At 48.4% G+C, this 25870-nt stretch overlaps 1 protein-coding gene across 1 annotated transcript; it reads left to right on the forward strand.

Moving 5' to 3' along the window:
- The first annotated feature begins 248 nt into the window (after window positions 1–248).
- Window positions 249–24545, forward strand: LOC141153110 (torsin-1B-like). Its single transcript, XM_073637793.1, has 5 exons — window positions 249–532; window positions 17822–18087; window positions 18500–18675; window positions 20764–20885; window positions 23711–24545. Exons 1-5 carry the CDS (start codon window positions 322–324, stop codon window positions 23953–23955), a joined length of 1020 nt encoding a protein of 339 aa, XP_073493894.1. The 5' UTR covers window positions 249–321; the 3' UTR covers window positions 23956–24545.
- Window positions 24546–25870: the final 1325 nt, after the last annotated feature.

The following is a 25870-nucleotide window of genomic DNA, read 5'->3' on the forward strand; positions in this document are numbered from 1 at the left end:
GGCCGAGTAGGTATTTTGTCGAATCTGCAATAGAGGACGCAGGAGTGAACGCAAATAAAAAAATAATGTGAAGAAGAACATTTTTTTTCTTTTATTGGAGCAATGTAATGGTTAACTTGGTGACATTAGTGCCGTGACTCGCACCATGATATACAGTATCTAGAATCAAAACTGAAACCGCATAGTCTGAATTTCCCTTCTTTTACGTCACGATCATAAATATGCATGTGATAAAAGCACCTGATCTATAGTGGGTGAAGGTTTGAACAAACAATGTAGTGTGAACCTCAGCTCCCTTGCTCCTGCGCTGCTCCCGCTCTCATGGCTGCTGTCAGGGGGTCCCGTCCCACGACTTGGCTCCTCTTCTTGCTGGTGGCGCCTCCGCTCCTCCATGTCGTTGTGTCCCTGGAGCCTATCACCACAGGCCTCGCTATAGCAGCCGCCTCGGCCATTACAGCCTACCTGTCCTCTGAGATCTACTGCGGGTTGCTGTCGGAGTGCTGCCAGGTGGACAAGCCCTTCAATAGTACAGGTTAGATGGGGTAATAAAGGGTTAAATGGGCTACTGCTGGTGATCTGCTGGTAGTTATTGTCCTTCAGCATATGGCATGCTGCAGTGGAAGAGGCATAGGTCTGATGTGCAAAATAATGGGGTGACCACCGCAGGGGAACAATTGGCACCAACCTGGCACCATTTGTAATCATGAAGCCTTATAGACTACATCTGGCCCTTTGTTTTGGAAATGGGGGTGTCCTTGCTCATGTACCACTAAGAAGATTGAAATCGGCGCATTGGGTCATTTTCTTATGGAGACTCTTATGGCTAATAGACAGGAACCTCTGGTGTTAAGGGGGTTATCCAGCGCCTCTCATTGAGATATAAGGGGCACTGGTGATTTAGTGTCCGGGGACGGCCTGCCAGGTGTAGTGCATACTTCCTAATTAATTGGATTGGTGCATAATATATTGTTTGGGCACAGTATCTGGCCAGCTGCCAGATGATGCCACATCACCAGCGCCTCCTACCACACTAAGAGAGAATGAGAGGCGAAAACTACTGAACTAAACCCGTAGGATATTTCCTATTGGTTTGGTCAGTGCTGTATATCTGGATCTGAATCGTTTGCAACTGTCTAATATACTTTGTGTCCGTCTCTTCACATTTTCAAGACCTCTGCTTGCTGTCAGTGAATAGGAACCGTTCATGTCTCCATGCTAATGGGGTGATATGGCAAAAGAAGGGCTAAAAATGGCCTTTTGTCCTGCCATGCATGGAAGCTCAGTAGTGCTAAAGGCAGAGCCTACTAGGCCGCCTGTCAAAGATGGAAGGGGAAACTTAAAACAGGTCGCAGTCCCCTCATTATTAGAGTTGGCTGGAAAAACAAAGGTGGCACCTGCATGCCTATAAGACCCTGTGCACACTGCGCCCCAGCCCTAAGTACAGTAGTGTTCAAAATAATAGCAGTGTGTTCAAAAACATGAGTTAAGCACAAAATCTTTATATTAGTTTTTATTCCCATGCATAGAGTCAACCAACTTCTAGCAGTGTCTGCATTTTTCTTTACAAACTCACAATATGTCTGTTTTTTTTGAGAACTTAGCATTCCTGTGAATCCCTAACCTAATATTTAGTTGTTACCCACAGTTTTTTAGAACTGCTTCACATCTATGTTGCATAGAGTCAACCAACTTCTGGCACCTAACAACTGTTATTCCAGCCCAGGATTCTTTGACTATATCCCACAATTTTTTGGCATTTCTTGTTTTTGCCTCAGAAACTGCATTTTTTATGTCACCCCACAAGTGTTCTATCAGATTAAAGGCCGGGGATTGGGCTGGCCACTCCATAACCTAAATTTTGTTGGACTGGAACCAAGGTTTTGCTCATTTATTGGTGTGTTTAGGGTCGTTGTCTTGTTGAAACACCCATTTCAAGGGCATATCCTCTTCAGCGTAAGGCAACATGACCTCGTCCAGTATTTTAATATATGCTAACTGGTCCATGATCCCTGGTATATGGTAAATAGGTCCGGCACCATAGTAAGATAAACATGCTCATATCATGATGCTTGCACCACCATGCTTCACTGTCTTCAGAGTGTACTGTGGCTTGGATGCAGAGTTTTGGGGTTGTGTGATGAACTGTCTGTGGCCCTTGGACCCAAAAAGAACAATTTTACTTTCATCAGTCCACAAAATGTTTCTCCATTTCTCTTTAGGCCAGTTGATGTGTTCTTTGGCAAATTGTATCCAATTCAGTACATGTCTTTTTTTGACAGTGGGTCTTTGCGGGGACTTCTTTCTAAGAGATTAGCTTCACACAGGCATCTTCTAACTGTCACAGTACTCACAGGTAACTTGAGACTGTCTTTGATCATCCTGGAGCTGATCATTGACTGAGCCTTTGCCATTCTGGCTATTCTTCCATCCATTCGAATGGTAGTCTTCCATTTTCTTCCACATCTCTCTGATTTTGCTTTCCATTTTAAAGCATTGGAGAACCTTTTAGCTGAACGGCCTATCATTGTCTGCACTTCTTTATAAGTTTTACCCTCTCCAATAAACTTTTTAATCAAAGTACGCTGTTCTTCTGAACAATGTCTCAAAAGACCTATATTTCTTAGGCTTTCAAGGAGAAATGCATGTACAACATGTGCTGGCTTCAACCTTAAATAAGGACCACCTGGTTCACACCTGTTTCCTCACAGAATGATTGACCTCACTAATTGAACTCCACACTGCTATTATTTTGAACACATCTCCTTTCAATTAATTATTCAAATACACAGACTCAAGAACCTGCAGATCATGAATGCTGAGTCTGGTGGTTTTCTGAGAATCGACTGCACCAACTGGTAAATTGTTTGACATGTGGTGATATACAGTAATTCATAACAAAAACAATGATTAATCTGGTTAGTCATAGTGGACTGGTATTATTTTGAACACTACTGTACGGCATAAGCATAAATCATATCCATAGGGTTCTATAGATTTGACCAAGGTTATAAGAGTGCGTATTTTTTTTGGCCATATATTGTATTGTATACAAAAGTGATGTGGACCCTATGAGCAATGTATGTTTATATGGTGGAATATATTGGGAAATGTTCTCCAAATATACTGCAGTGTCTGGTACAAAGACTACATTTCCCAGAATACAATTGACCTGAAAAATGGCAAGCTGCGCTGGGAGATTTCAGCTCTGAAGCCTGCAAAATTGCAAGTGCTGTCCTAGAATATACACTGCTCAAAAAAATAAAGGGAACACTTAAACAACACAATGTAACTCCAAGTCAGTAACACTTCTGTGAAATCTACCTGTCCAGTTATGAAGCAACACTGATTGTGAATCAATTTCTCCTGCTGTTGTGCAAATGGAACAGACAACTAGTAGAAATGATCGGCAATTAGCAAGATACCCCCTATAAAGGAGTGGTTCTGCAGGTGGTGACCACAGACCATTTCTCTGCTCTCATCCTTTTTGGCTGTTGTTTTGGTCACTTTTTCATTTTGCCATTGCTCGCACCCCTAGAGGTACAGTAGCATGAGGCGGTGTCTACAGTACAACCCACAGAAGTAGCTCAGGTAGTGCAGTTCATCCATGATGGCACATCAGTGCGAGTTGAGTCAAGAAGGGTAGCTGTGCTGTCAGCACAGTGTCCAGAGCATGGAGCAGATACCAGGAGATGTGGAGGGAGCCATAGGAGGGCAACAACCCAGCAGCAGGACCGCTACCTCCGCCTTTGTGCAAGGAGGTATAGGAGGAGCACTGCCAGAGCCCTGCAAAATGACCTCCAGCAGGCCACAAATGTGCATGTGTCTGCACAAACGGTTAGAAACCGACTCCATGAGGGTGGTATGAGGGCCCGACGTCCACAGATGGGGGTTGTGCTCACAGCCCAACACCGTGCAGGATGCTTGGCATTTGCCACAGAACACCAGGATTGGCAAAGTCGCCACTGGCGCCCCGTGCTCTTCACAGATGAAAGCAGGTTCACACTGAGCACATGTGACAGACGTGACAGAGTCTGGAGACGCCGTGGAGAGCGATCTGCTTCCTACAACATCATTCAGCATGACCGGTTTGGCAGTGGGTCAGTAATGGTGTGGGGTGGCATTTCTTTGGAGGGCCACACAGCTCTCCATGTGCTCGCCAGAGGTAGCCTGACTGCCATTAGATACCGAGATGAGATCCTCAGACCCCTTGTGAGATCATATGCTTGTGCAGTTGGCCCTGGGTTCCTCCTAATGCAGGACAATGCCAGACCTCATGTGGCTGGAGAGTGTCAGCAGTTCCTGCAAGATGAAGGCATTGAAGCTATGGACTGGCCCGCCCGTTCCCCAGACCTGAATCCGATTGAGCACATCTGGGACATCATGTCTCGCTCCATCCACCAACGTCACGTTGCACTACAGACTTTCCAGGAGTTGGCGGATGCTTTACTCCAGGTCTAGGAGGAGATCCCACAGGAGACCATCCGAAACCTCATCAGGAGCATGCCCAGGCGTTGTAGGGAGGTCATACAGGCACGTGGAGGCCACACACAATACTGAGCCTCATTTTGACTTGTTTTAAGGACATTACATCAAAGTTGGATCAGCCTGTAGTGTGTTTTTCCACTTTAATTTTGGGGGTGACTCCAAATCCAGGCCTCCATTAGTTAATAAATGTGATTTCCATTGATGATTTTTGTGTGATTTTGTTGTCAGCACATTCAACTTTGTACAGAACAAAGTATTCAATGAGAATATTTCACTCATTCAGATCTAGGATGTGTTATTTGGGTGTTCCCATTATTTTTTTGAGCAGTGTATAATTAACAAGAAAAAGACAGGGCACACATATCTATATATATAATTGTCTTATCCCGTCTGTCTGTCTGTCTGTCTGTCTGTCTGTCTGTCTGTCTGTCCAGGAAATCCCGCGCCGCTCATTGGTCCGGCAGCGGCCAATCAGCGCCGCGGGATTTCTGAAAAAAGATGGCGGCCGTTAGCGGCTCATCTGCGGGACGGAGCTGAGCGGCGATGCAGCTGGGAGATGAGCGCCGCGAGGCGCTCATCTCCCGGCCGGCAACAGCAGAAGGAACCCGACCGCCGGACCCATCTGCGGGACGGAGATGCAGCCGGGAGATGAGCGGCGCGAGGCGCTCATCTCCCGGCCGGTATCAGCGGAAGGACCGCCGGCGCCGCTGACCTCCATGTGGAAGGGAGGACCGGGGAGTGGCGCTGCGGGTCGGGATTCTTCTGCTGCGAGCACCCGCTATGTCCCGGGTTCTCGCAGCGTAAGTTCCCGCACAGGCAGCGCCGCTCCCCGGTCCTCACCAAGACGATTCGATGATTGGTCGCGGTCTTCGGACCCGACCAATCACTGATCTTAGCGCAAAACTTAAACACCGCTGTGCTGATTGGTCGCCGACGCTGCCCGTGACCAATCACGGATTTGGGCGCCACATTTAAATATCGGCCGCGAACAATCAGCACAGCGGTGTTTAAATGTGGAGCCAAGATCGGTGATTGGTCGCGGCCGATATTTAAATTTGGCGCCCAAATCGGTGATTGGTCGCGGGCAGCGTCCGCGACCAATCAGCACAGTAGTGTTTAACTTTGGCCGCAAGATCAGTGATTGGTCGCGGGCCAAGTCCGCGACCAATTAACGATTTGTGCGGCACATTTAAATAGCGGCCGCGACCAATTGGACCCGCAGCGCCGCTCCCCGGTCCTCCCTTCACGCCCTAGCCGCATGGATGTCAGCGGCGCTGCCTGTGCGGATACTTCCGCTGCGAGAACCCGGGACATGAGCGGGCGCTCGCAGCAGAAGTATCCCGACCCGCAGTGCCGCTCCCCGGTCCTCACTCCACACCCTAGCCGCTGATGTCCCCATAGTATCCGCATGGTGTTACAAGGTCCGGACATTTGTGTTAAAAATCACCGATTTGGGCGCCAAATTTAAATATCGGCCGCGACCAATCACCGATCTTGGCTCCACATTTCAACACCGCTGCACTGATTGGTCGTGGACGCTATTTAAATGTGGCGCCAAAATCGGTGATTGGTGGCGCCCAGCGTCAGCAACCAATCTGCACAGCGGTTTTTAAATGTGGAGCCAAGATCCGTGATTGGTCGCCGCCGATATTTAAATTTGGCGCCCAAATCGGTGATTGCTCGCGGGCAGCGCCTGCGACCAATTAGCGATTTTTAACACAAATGTCCGGATCTTTGTAACACCATGCTGATACTGTGGGGACATCAGCGGCTAGGGTGTGAAGGGAGGACCGGGGAGCGGCGTTGCGGGTCCGGATACTTCTGCTGCGAGCGCCCGGTCATGTCCCGGCTTCTCGGAGCGGAAGTATCCGCACAGGCAGCGCCGCTGACATCCATGCGGCTAGCGTGTGTAGGGAGGACCGGGGAGCGGCGCTGCGGGTCCGGATACTTCTGCTGCGAGCGCCCGCTCATGTCCCGGCTTCTCGGAGCGGAAGTAGCCGCACAGGCAGCACATGTGACAGACATGACAAAGTCTGGAGACGCCGTGGAGAGCGATCTGCTGCCTACAACATCATTCAGCATGACCGGTTTGGCAGTGGGTCAGTAATGGTGTGGGGTGGCATTTCTTTGGAGGGCCACACAGCTCTCCATGTGCTCGCCAGAGGTAACCTGACTGCCATTAGATACCGAGATGAGATCCTCAGACCCCTTGTGAGATCATATGCTTGTGCGGTTGGCCCTGGGTTCCTCCTAATGCAGGACAATGCCAGACCTCATGTGGCTGGAGTGTGTCAGCAGTTCCTGCAAGATGAAGGCATTGAAGCTATGGACTGACCTGCCCGTTCCCCAGACCTGAATCCGATTGAGCACATCTGGGACATCATGTCTTGCTCCATCCACCAACGTCACGTTGCACCACAGACTGTCCAGGAGTTGGCGGATGCTTTACTCCAGGTCTAGGAGGAGATCCCACAGGAGACCATCCGAAACCTCATCAGGAGCATGCCCAGGCGTTGTAGGGAGGTCATACAGGCACGTGGAGGCCACACACAATACTGAGACTCATTTTGACTTGTTTTAAGGACATTACAGCAAAGTTGGATCAACCTGTAGTGTGTTTTTCCACTTTAATTTTGGGGGTGACTCCAAATCCAGGCCTCCATTAGTTAATAAATGTGATTTCCATTGATGATTTTTGTGTGATTTTGTTGTCAGCACATTCAACTTTGTACAGAACAAAGTATTCAATGAGAATATTTCACTCATTCAGATCTAGGATGTGTTATTTGGGTGTTCCCATTATTTTTTTGAGCAGTGTATAATTAACAAGAAAAAGACAGGGCACACATATCTATATATATAATCGTCTTATCCCGTCTGTTTGTCTGTCTATCTGTCTGTCTGTCTGTCTGTCTGTCCAGGAAATCCCGCGTCGCTCATTGGTCCGGCAGCGGCCAATCAGCGCCGCGGGATTTCTGAAAAAAGATGGCGGCCGTTAGCGGCTCATCTGCGGGACGGAGCTGAGCGGCGATGCAGCCGGGAGATGAGCGCCGCGATTCGCTCATCTCCCGGCCGGCAACAGCAGAAGGAACCCGACCGCCAGACCCATCTGCGGGACGGAGATGCAGCCGGGAGATGAGCGGCGCGAGGCGCTCATCTCCCGGCCGGTATCAGCGGAAGGACCGCCGGCCCGCTGACCTCCATGCGGAAGGGAGGACCGGGGAGCGGCGCTGCGGGTCGGGATTCTTCTGCTGCGAGCACCCGCTATGTCCCGGGTTCTCGCAGCGTAAGTTCCCGCACAGGCAGCGCCGCTCCCCGGTCCTCACCAAGACGATTCGATGATTGGTCGCGGTCTTCGGACCCGACCAATCACTGATCTTAGCGCAAAACTTAAACACCGCTGTGCTGATTGGTCGCCGACGCTGCCCGTGACCAATCACGGATTTGGGCGCCACATTTAAATATCGGCCGCGAACAATCAGCACAGCGGTGTTTAAATGTGGAGCCAAGATCGGTGATTGGTCGCGGCCGATATTTAAATTTGGCGCCCAAATCGGTGATTGGTCGCGGGCAGCGTCCGCGACCAATCAGCACAGTAGTGTTTAACTTTGGCCGCAAGATCAGTGATTGGTCGCGGGCCAAGTCCGCGACCAATTAACGATTTGTGCGGCACATTTAAATAGCGGCCGCGACCAATTGGACCCGCAGCGCCGCTCCCCGGTCCTCCCTTCACGCCCTAGCCGCATGGATGTCAGCGGCGCTGCCTGTGCGGATACTTCCGCTGCGAGAACCCGGGACATGAGCGGGCGCTCGCAGCAGAAGTATCCCGACCCGCAGTGCCGCTCCCCGGTCCTCACTCCACACCCTAGCCGCTGATGTCCCCATAGTATCCGCATGGTGTTACAAGGTCCGGACATTTGTGTTAAAAATCACCGATTTGGGCGCCAAATTTAAATATCGGCCGCGACCAATCACCGATCTTGGCTCCACATTTCAACACCGCTGCACTGATTGGTCGTGGACGCTATTTAAATGTGGCGCCAAAATCGGTGATTGGTGGCGCCCAGCGTCAGCAACCAATCTGCACAGCGGTTTTTAAATGTGGAGCCAAGATCCGTGATTGGTCGCCGCCGATATTTAAATTTGGCGCCCAAATCGGTGATTGCTCGCGGGCAGCGCCTGCGACCAATTAGCGATTTTTAACACAAATGTCCGGATCTTTGTAACACCATGCTGATACTGTGGGGACATCAGCGGCTAGGGTGTGAAGGGAGGACCGGGGAGCGGCGTTGCGGGTCCGGATACTTCTGCTGCGAGCGCCCGGTCATGTCCCGGCTTCTCGGAGCGGAAGTATCCGCACAGGCAGCGCCGCTGACATCCATGCGGCTAGCGTGTGTAGGGAGGACCGGGGAGCGGCGCTGCGGGTCCGGATACTTCTGCTGCGAGCGCCCGCTCATGTCCCGGCTTCTCGGAGCGGAAGTAGCCGCACAGGCAGCACATGTGACAGACATGACAAAGTCTGGAGACGCCGTGGAGAGCGATCTGCTGCCTACAACATCATTCAGCATGACCGGTTTGGCAGTGGGTCAGTAATGGTGTGGGGTGGCATTTCTTTGGAGGGCCACACAGCTCTCCATGTGCTCGCCAGAGGTAGCCTGACTGCCATTAGATACCGAGATGAGATCCTCAGACCCCTTGTGAGATCATATGCTTGTGCGGTTGGCCCTGGGTTCCTCCTAATGCAGGACAATGCCAGACCTCATGTGGCTGGAGTGTGTCAGCAGTTCCTGCAAGATGAAGGCATTGAAGCTATGGACTGACCTGCCCGTTCCCCAGACCTGAATCCGATTGAGCACATCTGGGACATCATGTCTTGCTCCATCCACCAACGTCACGTTGCACCACAGACTGTCCAGGAGTTGGCGGATGCTTTACTCCAGGTCTAGGAGGAGATCCCACAGGAGACCATCCGAAACCTCATCAGGAGCATGCCCAGGCGTTGTAGGGAGGTCATACAGGCACGTGGAGGCCACACACAATACTGAGACTCATTTTGACTTGTTTTAAGGACATTACAGCAAAGTTGGATCAACCTGTAGTGTGTTTTTCCACTTTAATTTTGGGGGTGACTCCAAATCCAGGCCTCCATTAGTTAATAAATGTGATTTCCATTGATGATTTTTGTGTGATTTTGTTGTCAGAACATTCAACTTTGTACAGAACAAAGTATTCAATGAGAATATTTCACTCATTCAGATCTAGGATGTGTTATTTGGGTGTTCCCATTATTTTTTTGAGCAGTGTATAATTAACAAGAAAAAGACAGGGCACACATATCTATATATATAATCGTCTTATCCCGTCTGTTTGTCTGTCTATCTGTCTGTCTGTCTGTCTGTCTGTCCAGGAAATCCCGCGTCGCTCATTGGTCCGGCAGCGGCCAATCAGCGCCGCGGGATTTCTGAAAAAAGATGGCGGCCGTTAGCGGCTCATCTGCGGGACGGAGCTGAGCGGCGATGCAGCCGGGAGATGAGCGCCGCGATTCGCTCATCTCCCGGCCGGCAACAGCAGAAGGAACCCGACCGCCAGACCCATCTGCGGGACGGAGATGCAGCCGGGAGATGAGCGGCGCGAGGCGCTCATCTCCCGGCCGGTATCAGCGGAAGGACCGCCGGCCCGCTGACCTCCATGCGGAAGGGAGGACCGGGGAGCGGCGCTGCGGGTTGGGATACTTCTGCTGCGAGCGCCCGCTATGTCACGGGTTCTCGCAGCGTAAGTACCCGCACAGGCAGCGCCGCTCCCCGGTCCTCACCAAGACGATTCGATGATTGGTCGCGGTCTTCGGACCCGACCAATCACTGATCTTAGCGCAAAACTTAAACACCACTGTGCTGATTGGTCGCCGACGCTGCCCGCGACCAATCACGGATTTGGGCGCCACATTTAAATATTGGCCGCGAACAATCAGCACAGCGGTGTTTAAATGTGGAGCCAAGATCGGTGATTGGTCGCGGCCGATATTTAAATTTGGCGCCCAAGTAGTGTTTAACTTTGGCCGCAAGACCAGTGATTGGTCGCGGGCCAAGTCCGCGACCAATCAACGATTTGTGCGGCACATTTAAATAGCGGCCGCGACCAATTGGACCCGCAGCGCCGCTCTCCAGTCCTCCCTTCACGCCCTAGCCGCATGGATGTCAGCGGCGCTGCCTGTGCGGATACTTCCGCTGCGAGAACCCGGGACATGAGCGGGCGCTCGCAGAAGTATCCCGACCCGCAGCGCCGCTCCCCGGTCCTCCCTTCACACCCTAGCCGCTGATGTCCCCACAGTATCTGCATGGTGTTACAAAGGTCCGGACATTTGTGTTAAAAATCGCAGATTGGTCGCGGGCGCTGCCCGCGACCAATCACCGATTTGGGCGCCAAATTTAAATATCGGCCGCGACCAATCACCGATCTTGGCTCCACATTTAAACACCGCTGTACTGATTGGTCGCGGACGCTATTTAAATGTGCCGCCCAAATCGGTGATTGGTCGCGCACAGCGTCGGCGACCAATCAGCACAGCGGTGTTTAACTTTAGCGCCAAGATCACTGATTGGTCGCGTGCGGAGAGCGCGACCAATCAGCGAATCGTATTGGTGAGGAGCGGGGAGCAGAATCGTATTAGTGAGGACCGGGGAACACCGCTGCCTGTGCGGATACTTCCACTCAGAGAAGCCGCATGGTGTTACAAAGATCCGGACATTTGTGTTAAAAATCGCTGATTGGTCGCTGGCGCTGCCCGCGACCAATCACCGATTTGGGCGCCAAATTTAAATATCGGCCGCGACCAATCAGCACAGCGGTGTTTAAATCTGGAGCCAAGATCGGTGATTGGTCGCGGCCGATATTTAAATTTGGCGCCCAAATCGGTGATTGGTCGCTGCCAGCGACCAATCAGCTATTTTTAACACAATGTCCGGACCTTTGTAGCACCATGCGGATACTGTGGGGACATCAGCGGCTAGGGTGTGAAGGGAGGACCGGGGAGCGGCGCTGCCTGTGTGGATACTTCTGCTGCGAGAACCAGGTACATGAGCGGCCGCTCGCAGCAGAAGTATCCCGACACGCAACGCCGCTCCCCGGTCCTCCCTTCACACCCTAGCCGCTGATGTCCCCATAGTATCCGCATGGTGTTACAAGGTCCGGACATTTGTGTTAAAAATCACCGATTTGGTCGCCAAATTTAAATATCGGCCGCGACCAATCACCGATCTTGGCTCCACATTTCAACACCGCTGTACTGATTGGTCGCGGACGCTATTTAAATGTGGCGCCAAAATCGGTGATTGGTGGCGCCCAGCGTCGGCGACCAATCTGCACAGCGGTTTTTAAATGTGGAGCCAAGATCCGTGATTGGTCGCCGCCGATATTTAAATTTGGCGCCCAAATCGGTGATTGGTCGCGGGCAGAGCCTGCGACCAATTAGCGATTTTTAACACAAATGTCCGGATCTTTGTAACACCATGCTGATACTGTGGGGACATCAGCGGCTAGGGTGTGAAGGGAGGACCGGGGAGCGGCGTTGCGGGTCCGGATACTTCTGCTGCGAGCGCCCGGTCATGTCCCGGCTTCTCGGAGCGGAAGTATCCGCACAGGCAGCGCCGCTGACATCCATGCGGCTAGCGTGTGTAGGGAGGACCGGGGAGTGGCGCTGCGGGTCCGGATACTTCTGCTGCAAGCGCCCGCTCATGTCCCGGCTTCTCGGAGCGGAAGTAGCCGCACAAGCAGCCGCTCCCCGGTCCTCACCAATACGATACGCTGATTGGTCGCGCCCTCCCGACGCGACCAATCAGAGATTTGAACGCTGAATTCAAACACACTGTCCGCTGCTTAGTAACACGGCGCGCGACATTTAAAACCTGCTTCTATGATTGGTCGCGGACGCCGCCCGCGACCAATCACAGATTTCCACGCCAAATTTAAACACGCTCTCCGGCCAATTACCGCAACATTTCAAATATCTACGCCACGTACGGGAGATAGCACGGCTAACTCCGCCCATGTGGTCATGTGACTCACAAAATTGCTCATAACGTACTGAGCAGGTTTTCTCTGTCACACTGTGCGAGGGACTTCAGTCAGACTGTGCGAGGGACTTCAGTCAGACTGTGCGAGGGACTTCTGTCACACTGTGCGAGGGACTTCTGTCACACTGTGCGAGGGACTTCAGTCACACTGTGCGAGGGACTTCTGTCACACTGTGCGAGGGACTTCAGTCACACTGTGCGAGGGACTTCTGTCACACTGTGCGAGGGACTTCTGTCACACTGTGCGAGGGACTTCAGTCACACTGTGCGAGGGACTTCGATTAGAGGAATGAGGCAGCCATACAAACCACATTGACAGACCGCGCTGTGGATGCTGGATGTGACACGATGACGGATAACCCCGGCCACAGCCCATCATTCACTGTGGTGCGCGGAACAGCAGACCCCTGGCTGCAGCCGCAAATAGTTGTGATGTAAACTGAAGCAACATACGGCTGCAGGCGGGAGAATTAGGTGCTGGCTGTGCGTCGTCAGCGATGTTGTCACAAGCAGGATTGACAACATGACGTAATGACAAAATTCATTAGGGTCACCGAGGGGATACATTGTGAAGTTAATTAAAAGTAGTGCACAACCCATTTAAACACTGCTTCGCTGCTTAGTGGCGCCCGGTCAGCCGCATGCATATTCTAGATTACCCGATGCATTAGAATCGGGCCACCATCTAGTGTATTATTTTGGGCTGGGAACATATCTCGTCAGTATGGTATTACCCCACAATGTATCATAACAGTGTTCATGGTGATGTACTCCTATGTACGGTAATCATTAAACAACAGGAAAAGAAATGGAGTAAACTAAGAACACCCAAAGGAATAGAATAGAACTGAAAACACATACAAATGGAATACGTTATTGATAAGTATAAAAATAATTAATACAATATATATCTATAAGGAGGTCATAATAAACAATAACACAAGTGATAAACAGGAAGGGAATCATCTCCAAAAAGTTGTGTGAGAAGGTGGTGATTACTGCAATTAGAATACCGATATGCACATAATTATTTGTATCGGATATATGTATAGTATACATAGTATAAATGAATCAACAATGTATATAAAAAAATCCATAGAAAGAAATACATACATCCTGTTACTACCAACTGAGAAGACATGCATATAGTAATTAGGCAAAATCATTCATCATAGGGAAATAGTCAAAATGGCAAGTGCATGAGAGATGTATATAACGTGTCTGAGTAATGCAGGTGGAATAGATCTGTCATGCAATGTCTATAAAGTCATGCAGGGCTTGTGTCAACAAAATGGATATACAGTGGGTACGGAAAGTATTCAGCCCCCTTAAATATTTCACTCTTTGTTTCATTGCAGCCATTTGGTAAATTCTAAAAAGTTCATTTTTCTCTCATTAAAGTACACTCTGCACCCCATCTTGACTGAAAAAAAAAATGTAGAAATATTTGGAAATTTATTAAAAAATAAAAACTGAAATATCACATGGTCATAAGTATTCAGACCCTTTGCTCAGTATTGAGTAGAAGCCCCTTTTGAGCTAGTACAGCCATGAGTCTTCTTGGGAATGATGCCACAAGTTTTTCACACCTGGATTTGGGGATCCTCTGCCGTTCTTCCTTGCAGATCCTCTCCAGTTCCGTCAGGTTGGATGGTGAATGTTGGTGGACAGCCATTTTCAGGTCTCTCCAGAGATGATCAATTGGATTTAAGTCCGGGCTCTGGCTGGGCCAGTCAAGAATGGTCACAGAGTTGTTCTGAAGCCACTCCTTTGTTATTTTAGCTGTGTGCTTAGGGTCATTGTCTTGTTGGAAAGTGAACCTTCGGCCAAGTCTGAGGTCCAGAGCACTCTGGAAGAGGTTTTCATCCAGGATATCGCTGTACTTGGCCACATTCATGTTTCTTTCAATTGCAACCAGTCATCCTGTCCCTGCAGCTGAAAAACACCCTGTAGCGTCGGCGTCCCTGCCTCCTGCTAGGCAGGGACGCTGTTCCCCTCACCTCTCCACTCCGTGCCCGGCGTCCTCCTCCCGCTCTGCTGGCAGCGCGCGCTGCTTCCCGGCCACTGTGCTTAGGGCGCGCGCGCTCCTCCTCTATTAAAGGGGCCGCGCGCGCCGTCCTAAGGAGTCCCCGGCCAATGGCCGGAGGACCTCACCATATATAAGGCACCTCCTCCAAAATGGAGGTGCCCGAGCAATGTTGTTGCAAAGCCTTCACTCTGCTTCAGCCCTCAGGTCCCGCGACCAGTTACCTGCCAGTCACCTGCCAGATTCCTGCTTGATACCTGCCTGATATCCGTTTACCTGCTTGCAAGCCTGCGGTCCGACGGTCTGCCTTCCGACACCTGTCAGTCTGTCTATGGACCAGCCTGCCCGCTCACCTGGGAGCGCTCATCTGCTACCTGCCTGCTAGCCTACCTGGAGGCTCCGCTGTCACTTGCCGTGGCCGCCTGCCCGTCCAGAGACTCTTGCCCGCTCACCTGGGAGCGCTCACCTGCTGCCTGCCTGCTAGCCTACCTGGAGGCTCTGCCGTCACTTGCCGTGACCACTTGCCTGTCCAGAGTCTCTTGCCTGCTCACCTGGGAGCGCTCACCTGCTACCTGTCTGCTAGCCTACCTGGAGGCTCTGCTGTCACTTGCCGTGACCACCTGCCCGTCCAGAGACTCTTGCCCGCTCACCTGGGAGCGCTCACCTGCTATCTGCCTGCTAGCCTACCTGGAGGCTCTGCCGTCACTTGCCGTGATCACCTGCCTGTCCAAAGACTTTCGCCCGCTCACCTGGGAGCGCTCACCAGCCACCTGCCTGCTGTCCTTCTACCCAGAGACTGTCCCTGTCACTTGCCGTGAGTACCTGTCCTTCTACTCAGAGATTGTCCCTGTCACTTGCCGTGACTACCTGCCCTTCTACCCAGAGACTGTCCCTGTCACTTGCCGTGACTACCTGCCCTTCTACCCAGAGACTGTCCCTGTCAATTGCCGTGACTACCTGCCCGTCTTCCCCGGGAGCCACCCGCTTCCTTACAAGGACCGCCCCCTTGTATAGTTGCTCAGAGGTTCTGCCTCCCAGACCCGTTACACACCCCCATAGCATGATGCTGCCACCACCATGTTTCACTTTTGGGATTGTATTGGGCAGGTGATGAGCAGTAAATCACCACATCTACACTGGATTACAGTGCAGAAAAACAAAGAGATCCATTAATGTAATTAAAAATTTGTTTTATTTCATCAATAAGTTAAAATCATAACAACGAAAGTCATCCACATAACATAGAATTAAAAAAGCAGAGTGCCCAGTAAGGGGGACAAACTCCTGCACAACAATATAGTGTACAATAGGCTAAAAAAATGACTATTTTGGTATAATGTTACTGTAGTATATAAGACCTCCTTACAAAAAATCTCTATACACCATTTGTAATATGCTATATAACTATAGCTTGATATAGTAGATATGAATCAATGAGGGGAACAAAACCCTTTACTTAGACCACAATAATATGCAGAAGTCAAACAAAAGACAAAGATAATCATTCATATGAGATGAGCCAAATACCTGATCAGTGTGATGTCAGGAGATAAGCCATGGTACAATGTACCTAAAGTGAGAGCAGGACGCTGTCCACCTTCACGTTGTACCATGGCTTATCTCCTGACATCACACTGATCAGGTATTTGGCTCATCTCATATGAATGATTATCTTTGTCTTTTGTTTGACTTCTGCATATTATTGTGGTCTAAGTAAAGGGTTTTGTTCCCCTCATTGATTCATATCTACTATATCAAGCTATAGTTATATAGCATATTACAAATGGTGTATAGAGATTTTTTGTAAGGAGGTCTTATATACTACAGTAACATTATACCAAAATAGTCATTTTTTGAGCCTATTGTACACTATATTGTTGTGCAGGAGTTTGTCCCCCTTACTGGGCACTCTGCTTTTTTAATTCTATGTTATGTGGATGACTTTCGTTGTTATGATTTTAACTTATTGATGAAATAAAACGAATTTTTAATTACATTAATGGATCTCTTTGTTTTTCTGCACTGTAATCTAGTGTAGATGTGGTGATTTATGGATTTGTTTGAAGAGCCATTTTTTACATATATATATACAATTATTTGATGTTTAAGGTGATGAGCAGTGCCTGGTTTTCTCCACACATACCGCTTAGAATTAACACCAAAAAGTTCTATCTTCGTCTCATCAGACCAGAGAATCTCATTTCTCATAATCTGGGAGTCCTTCATGTGTTTTGAGCAAACTCTATGCGGGCTTTCATATGTCTTGCACTGAGGAGAGGCTTCCGTCGGGCCACTCTGCCATAAAGGCTCGACTGGTGGAGGGCTGCAGTGATAGTTGACTTTCTGGAACTTTCTCCCATCTCCCTACTGCATCTCTGGAGCTCAGCCACAGTGATCTTGGGGTTCTACTTTACCTCTCTCACCAAGGCTCTCCTCCCACGATTGCTCAGTTTGGCTGGACGGCCAGGTCTAGGAAGACTTCTGGTGGTCCCAAACGTCTTCCATTTAAGGATTATGGAGGCCACTGTGCTATTAAGAACCTTGAGTACTGCAGAAATTATTTTGTAACCTTGGCCAGATCTGTGCCTTGCCACAATTCTGTCTCTGAGCTCCTTGGGCAGTTCCTGTGAGCTCATGATTCTCATTTGGTCTGACATGCACTGTGAGCTGTGAGGTCTTATATAGACAGGTGTGTGCGTTTCCAAATCAAGTCCTATCAGTTTAATTAAACACAGCTGGGCTCCAATGAAGAAGTAGAACCATCTCAAGGAGGATCACAATGAAATGGACAGCATGTGACTTAAATATGAGTGTCTGAGCAAAGGGTCTGAATACTTTTGACCATGTGATAGTTCAGCTTTTATTTTTTAATAAATTTGCAAAAATTTCTACATTTCTGTTTTTTTTGCAGTCAAGATGGGGTGCAGAGTGTACATTAATGAAAGAAAAATGAACTTTTTAGAATTTACCAAATGGCAGCAATGAAACAAAGAGGGAAACATTTAAAGGGGTCTGAATACTTTCCGTACCCACTGTAGAGCCAGATTCACAGGACCCCTATGAAGGTAGGAGATTGAAATGTGGGAATGCATAAATGAAAACCACTTAAATATTCTAAATCACTTACCCATAGTGGAAGAAGAAGGAGATCACCCGCCCATACTCCGACGCGCGTTTTGCCTCTTGCTTTAGTACAGGCTGCAAAACAGGATAAATTTAGGATTTTTTTTTCCTCTTTCAGCCCTAGAGGATGACTTGACGGAGAAACTTTTCGGACAGCACCTGGCACATGGAATCATCTACAAGTCAGTGACCAGATTTATGAGCAATGAGAACCCCAGGAAGCCCCTGGCATTACTACTGTATGGCTGTACTGGAACCGGCAAGAACCTTGTTAGCAAAATTATCACAGAGAATATTTATGATTTAGGAGAGGAAAGCAAATTCGTCCATCTCTTTGTATCCACCCTGCACTTTCCACACGACAGCCTGATCCCCCGGTACAAGGTATGCAGACCGACCCTCCATTCACAAATGGGCATTTTTGGGCACTCCTTTTTGTGGCCCTGGGAAGTGATGCAATATGACAATATGGCCCTCAGATAGAAAAGACTGTGCGCCTGCTCTAGAACATATTGTTCTCCAATAGGACGCTGCCTGCACATACTCCACCATCACTCCATTAATGTCTTATTGGGTTGACGATGTATGGATCAGTCAACAGGAACTAGGTTGCCATGTGCAGAAGCCTGTACTCTGAGCAATGGTGTGTCGCGTCTGTAAGATGAACAGAGGGGAGTTAGAAATCTCCCCCTTTGCTGGTGTGTGGATCATTTTAAGTAACTGCTTTATATTAGAGAAATTGTCCTCACGGTTGCAATATGGGTCTGATACATTGGAACATGTCTTCCTCCCCCAGGACCAGCTGCAGTCTTGGATACGAGGAAACACCAGTGCATGTGCTCGCTCCATATTTATATTTGATGAAATGGAAAAACTCCACCCTGGTCTTATTGATTCCATCAAGCCTTTCCTGGACTACTATAACCATATCGGTGGCATCTCCTATCGCAAAGCCATCTTTATATTTATCAGGTACCCACCTCCATGTATCACAAGTTACCATAGAAACAGCTTTATTTTTCCCACATCAATTTCTTTAAAAAACAAAATATCTATACTGTATAGCTCTGTTTCTCATAGCAACCAATCAGAGTGCAGCTTTCATTTACTAAACTGCTCTGAAAAAATGAAAGCTGTGCTGTGATTGGTTGGTATGGGAAACGAGGCCTAGTCCAACTTTTTCATAAATAATGCCCTTGCACGGAGTCTGTATCATGATATGGACACTTCATGGGCCGCTATCTAGGAGCAGCATTTTTTCTTCTCGCTCCTCCGCTCCATTTAAGATGAAGATTTATGGTTAAGGGCAATTTGTGATTTTGGTAAAAATAATTAAAGTTATTTTTCTTCCCCGTATTCATTTTGGTGTGTATTCTTCACCAAACTCTGCATGGAAAGACTCTCCTATTGTTTGCAATGGCAAATCCACTTTTTTTTATTTTACTACAAATGGTACCACATGCGGACCTGATGCTTCTTTCTGTTCTGTAATATGCACCTGTAGCGCCCCGAGGACTTGGTCGCTACAGAGGTATTGCACCTCATCCAGAGGTGTGATATCCCACTCCCAGGTAAGGATGGAGTATGGATCAAGGCTCAGTAGGCTGCATGCACCACACACACCCCATTTCAGAGGGACAGCTCAACGGTGCTCTCACTAGACAGAAGTGCAGGCACGACAGCATCTGTTCCTGGCTGGAGTGGGGAAGGGGATGGAATACCCAGTGCTGTAGGGGCAGATAGGGGTTGGGTCCTGAGCATAGGAAGGAGACCATTGGTTGCTAGTCACCTGGGCTCACACATAGAGGGAGGTATTTAAGGTGGGCACCATCTTAGAACAGTGTTCAGTCTGAGAGAGGAAGTGACAGAGCAGGGCCTCTGTGGAGCTCTGCTCCGGAGGCGGGCCTAGCCTGTGAGGCCCAGCCAGCACTGAAAGAGAAAGAAGAAGAAGTTCAGTCTGTGAGGAGAAGTGGAGAAGGCAGGGAGCAGGGCTGCTGCATGGGCTCTGCTCCCTGGGCAGGCCTAGCACAGAGGCCGGGGCCAGAAAAAGAGAGAGAGAGGAGAAGGAACAGTGGAAAGGAAAAGGAAACAAGACCAGAACAGAAGTAACAAGTGAAACAGAAAGGCTCAGGAACGAGAAGGAAGAGAGAACCCTAAGGACCCAGGAGATTGCGGGTGACGGGTTGGCAGAACAGGGTACCGGATCCCAAATTGGTGGAAGTGAATCATCTTCAGCCAAGAACCGGAGGTCGTGACCAGCCCTTGGTGCGACCACTCGCTACACCTTGCTAGGAAGGCATACCATATAGGGTCAGGGACGTGGGCACGTAGCCCTCCCAAGAGAAGGCCCGCGGGAGCTGGACATAAGCTTGGTCACTGGTGGGGCACGAGCCAGAGAAAGGACGGAAGGGAGCTTTGAGACATACTCCAGAAAGACCTGGGAGTTGACCGAGTCCCTTGCCTGGTGGACGCAGCACGGCTTGGGTGGTCACTGCTTCGCGAGAGTGACCTGGAGAATACAAACTGTGAGTAAAGGACATTGGATTGCAACACGTTGTCTGTGACTTCTTGCTCCTCCGGCACTATTGGTATTGGGACTATCTCCACCATCACTCCCATCATTCACGCTAACTGCCCTGAGGCTGTACTCCTCCCGTGGGGAGTCATCCCATACTTAGCTGCACACATAACACCGGCCTCAGCGGTCTGCCTTGTAGCGGCGGTCCCCATTGACCGCAATCCAATGGTGGCGTAGTCGGACCTTATCACACTAAAAAGACTGCCACTGATTTGACCACCCTGGGCACGGACCGGGTCACTGCCACGGAGACTACAACCCCCAGCGATCCGGCTCCGGGTATTCCCTGCACGCACAACTCAGGCCCAGGGGGCGCGTCACACCCATAGCCATCTCTTGCTTTGTCTTATCGTGTCCCTGATGATTGGTATTATTCTAGAACAGAGTGCCGCCATAATGAGGGGTTTTCTGTATAATTCAGCTTGGAATATAACCCCTATAGGACAATTTTCCTGTGTACAATCTGTGTTGTGTTCCCTCAGCAATGCCGGTGCTCACCTGATCGACAGACTCATGCCGCTAATTATAAATAAGAGAAAAAGGAGAGAACTGGAGCTGAAGGATGTGGAGGATGTGCTGTATGACGACCTGTATAACAAAAACAGTGAGAACCCTTCTCCTTAGACCCACCTGTCAGAGGCCTCTCACCCAGCCAAATCTTATCTCCTGCTTTGCACTGAGGAAGGTCAAACACCTCGAAACATGTGTCTGAAAATGTTTGGTTTGGCTTCATATCCAAAGTCATAAAAAAACCAGACAATGTGAACTGAGGTCTAAGATGGCAGACATACAAGAAACAGAGGCATGTTCACACTAGCAAAAAAGAAGCAAGACAAAAATATATCTCATACCCTACCATAATTATATATAAATGTAAAGCAAAATTGCATAATAAATATAGGGTACTTAGTGAACTATTTTTGATCAAAAAAAGTATACAAGCCGTCCCACCAGCGGCAAGGTGACCCTAAATTGGGACGGTACCTATACTGCCTATATTAAAAACCTTACTGTATATCAAAGTTGAAGTAATGCATATAAAAGGGTAGACAAATAGGACCGGGTCCCAACTCCAGACCACCTAGGCCCGTGGTAAGCTACATATATACCAATCAGCTCAACAAAGGGCATGCCACACCCTTAAATTGCACAGAATGCAAACAAGTCAAAAAACCAGACAATGTGAACTGAGGTCTAAGATGGCAGACATACAAGAAACAGAGGCATGTTCACACTAGCAAAAAAGAAGCAAGACAAAAATATATCTCATACCCTACCATAATTATATATAAATGTAAAGCAAAATTGCATAATAAATATAGGGTACTTAGTGAACTATTTTTGATCAAAAAAAGTATACAAGCCGTCCCACCAGCGGCAAGGTGACCCTAAATTGGGACGGTACCTATACTGCCTATATTAAAAACCTTACTGTATATCAAAGTTGAAGTAATGCATATAAAAGGGTAGACAAATAGGACCGGGTCCCAACTCCAGACCACCTAGGCCCGTGGTAAGCTACATATATACCAATCAGCTCAACAAAGGGCATGCCACACCCTTAAATTGCACAGAATGCAAACAAGTCAAAAAACCAGACAATGTGAACTGAGGTCTAAGATGGCAGACATACAAGAAACAGAGGCATGTTCACACTAGCAAAAAAGAAGCAAGACAAAAATATATCTCATACCCTACCATAATTATATATAAATGTAAAGCAAAATTGCATAATAAATATAGGGTACTTAGTGAACTATTTTTGATCAAAAAAAGTATACAAGCCGTCCCACCAGCGGCAAGGTGACCCTAAATTGGGACGGTACCTATACTGCCTATATTAAAAACCTTACTGTATATCAAAGTTGAAGTAATGCATATAAAAGGGTAGACAAATAGGACCGGGTCCCAACTCCAGACCACCTAGGCCCGTGGTAAGCTACATATATACCAATCAGCTCAACAAAGGGCATGCCACACCCTTAAATTGCACAGAATGCAAACAAGTCAAAAAACCAGACAATGTGAACTGAGGTCTAAGATGGCAGACATACAAGAAACAGAGGCATGTTCACACTAGCAAAAAAGAAGCAAGACAAAAATATATCTCATACCCTACCATAATTATATATAAATGTAAAGCAAAATTGCATAATAAATATAGGGTACTTAGTGAACTATTTTTGATCAAAAAAAGTATACAAGCCGTCCCACCAGCGGCAAGGTGACCCTAAATTGGGACGGTACCTATACTGCCTATATTAAAAACCTTACTGTATATCAAAGTTGAAGTAATGCATATAAAAGGGTAGACAAATAGGACCGGGTCCCAACTCCAGACCACCTAGGCCCGTGGTAAGCTACATATATACCAATCAGCTCAACAAAGGGCATGCCACACCCTTAAATTGCACAGAATGCAAACAAGTCAAAAAACCAGACAATGTGAACTGAGGTCTAAGATGGCAGACATACAAGAAACAGAGGCATGTTCACACTAGCAAAAAAGAAGCAAGACAAAAATATATCTCATACCCTACCATAATTATATATAAATGTAAAGCAAAATTGCATAATAAATATAGGGTACTTAGTGAACTATTTTTGATCAAAAAAAGTATACAAGCCGTCCCACCAGCGGCAAGGTGACCCTAAATTGGGACGGTACCTATACTGCCTATATTAAAAACCTTACTGTATATCAAAGTTGAAGTAATGCATATAAAAGGGTAGACAAATAGGACCGGGTCCCAACTCCAGACCACCTAGGCCCGTGGTAAGCTACATATATACCAATCAGCTCAACAAAGGGCATGCCACACCCTTAAATTGCACAGAATGCAAACAAGTCAAAAAACCAGACAATGTGAACTGAGGTCTAAGATGGCAGACATACAAGAAACAGAGGCATGTTCACACTAGCAAAAAAGAAGCAAGACAAAAATATATCTCATACCCTACCATAATTATATATAAATGTAAAGCAAAATTGCATAATAAATATAGGGTACTTAGTGAACTATTTTTGATCAAAAGTCATGTGGCAAGGCTTGTGAAAGGGTTGATATTGACTTTAGGATTGCAATATGCATTAGGTGGCTCTGGAGTTTGCCCTTTACCGCTTTAAAAAGACTAATTGCACATTTAAATTCCCAGAGGCATGGCCTATTAGTCTCCTTACACAAACTTGGCTCTCTCTACAAGGAGAAACAGTACCTCTTAATATACACTATGTACTGCAGAGCCACAGAAACTCTGATTATGAAATCTGACCAACCACCTACATGTTATACTGTACAAGAGAACAGATATAATGGGGGGCAGGTGTTATTTAATCACAGTGATGCCCATATCATGCATGGGCACATATTTCCACTGTACCTGGGTATCAACGAGACTAATTATGTGTTTTCCTTCTTTCTTGCCCAGGTGGCTTATGGCATAGTGGCCTCATTGAGAAGAACTTGATAGATTATATTGTCCCGTTTCTTCCACTGGAGTTCCGTCATGTGAAGCAATGTGTCTTGGCAGAGCTCAGACTGAGGGACCTTCACGAGGATAAACTGTTGGCATCTCAGGTCGCTAATGAAATGAAGTATGTGCCGAAAGACACAGAACTGTTTTCGGACAAAGGCTGTAAAACTGTGCCGGCCAAGCTGGATCTTTTTCTGTAGCTGCACCGACATGATGCCACCTGTGGTGACACAAACTGCGTTGACATTTACCTCCTCCCAGAACTTCTTCTCCCTCCGTTCCATCTATGAATGGCAGGAATTGAGGAGGTTTCTGTTTACACTCAATGACATTTGTACCTACAGATCTCAGTAAACACTAGACTTGTTGCGGGTATCATTGGTTGCCATTTACTTGTCTTTTATCAGCAATCAATAAGTTAATGAAGGCTCCACCATTGCCCTTTTGGACTGGCAGAAGAAGGATTCTGGTATCCTGGTGAATGCCACTTGGCTACAGCGCTGATGGAGCAGAGAAGTGATCGTTGTCTGACTTTCGCCTCCTTGCCCAGCTTACATGCAGGTCATGCAAGGACTGCCATACCAGTGCTTAAAGGGTCTCTGCACTTTCTGCTTGCGCATTCCCTGGGGAGGCTTCATCTGCCACAGGGTCTTTGCTTGTTGCTATTTTGCCTGTCCTGGTTATTTGTAAGATTTAATCTTTTTAACTAGCATTTAATATAAATGTATATTTTATACACACTCCCTTTGCGCCTCCTCTTTTCAAGTATTCATTTAGGAGTGTTCTAGATTTCTTTATATGCATGAATGATCTATGATGATCTAATTATTTGTACTTCACTATGCCTATGGAAAGTTGTATTACTAGTGCTTAAAGGGAGTCAGTCCTTTTAAGTTGCACTAATAGTCACCTGACCAAAGCCTGTCATAAAAAGATTTATATGGACTGAATTATTGCATGACTTTGGGTGTCACTACAATAGGATCATGTTTTACTAAAATTATAATCATTATGGCTTTATAGCGCTACTGCCAGTGTCCCTGCATGGTGTTCCCTTCTCCCTCCAGGCAGGAACGCCTGCTTACTCACTGCCCCGGTCCCCGGCATGTTCCTGCCTCCTGCTTCCTACTGCTGAGCACACCGTACTGTGTCTCGGTGTCACACCTTGTGCACACGCTCCCCTGTTCTTAAAGGGGCAGCACACGCACATGGAAAATGCCCCCAGCTAACAGCTGGGTGGCATTTAGTAATGTGTTCACCTGCAACGTGTCTCCCAGCCAATATCAGGGAGAAATCTTGTATACAAGGCACCCTCCCTAACAGAGAGATGCCTGAGCAACCCCTGTAGTCATTGTTAGGTGGTTTTGCATGTGCAACTGTATGTTGCCAGGTTCCCCGCCCCTAGTCTGTTAAAGTTATTCCCGCATCCTGTGTCCCTTTAGTCCAGAACCTATCCCCATGGCCGTCCTGTCTGCACAGTCTGAACCTGTCTCCGCCACTGTCCTGTCTGCACAGTCTGAAACTTTCCCCGTGGCCATCCTGTCTGCACAGTCTGAACCTGTCCCAGTGGCCGTCCTGTCTGCACAGTCTGAACCTGTCCCAGTGGTCGTCCTGTCTGCACTGGCTGAACCTGTCCCAATGGCTGTCCTGTCTGCACTGGCTGAACCTGTCCCAGTGGCCGTCCTGTCCGCACAGTCTAAACCTGTCCCCGCGACAGTCCTGCCAGCACAATCTGAAACCTTCCCCACGGCAGTCCTGTCCGCACAGTCTGAAACCTTCCCCACGGCAGTCCTGTCTGCACAGTCTGAAACCTTCCCCGCGGCAGTCCTGTCTGCACAGTCTGAAACTTTCCCCGCAGCAGTCCTGTCTGCACAGTCTGAAACCTTCCCCGCGGCAGTCTTGTCTGCACAGTCTGAAACCTTCCCCGCGGCAGTCCTGTCTGCACAGTCTGAAACCTTCCCCGCAGCAGTCCTGTCTGCACAGTCTGAAACCTTCCCCGCGGCAGTCCTGTCTGCACAGTCTGAAACTTTCCCCGCAGCAGTCCTGTCTGCACAGTCTGAAACCTTCTCCGCGGCAGTCTTGTCTGCACAGTCTGAAACCTTCCCCGCGGCAGTC

Source organism: Phyllobates terribilis, unplaced genomic scaffold, assembly GCF_046119375.1.
Source record: "Phyllobates terribilis strain yellow unplaced genomic scaffold, ASM4611937v1 Scaffold_7__3_contigs__length_470593459, whole genome shotgun sequence".
NCBI lineage: Eukaryota > Metazoa > Chordata > Amphibia > Anura > Dendrobatidae > Phyllobates > Phyllobates terribilis.

Bases quoted from the DNA above. Each gene is read 5' to 3' on its own strand.
- LOC141153110 (XM_073637793.1), top strand. From the start codon at position 322: ATGGCTGCTGTCAGGGGGTCCCGTCCCACGACTTGGCTCCTCTTCTTG. The intron at 18,676-20,763 runs GTACCCACCTCC...GTGTTCCCTCAG, and splicing joins GCCATCTTTATATTTATCAG to CAATGCCGGTGCTCACCTGA. The intron at 20,886-23,710 runs GTGAGAACCCTT...TTTCTTGCCCAG, and splicing joins CGACCTGTATAACAAAAACA to GTGGCTTATGGCATAGTGGC.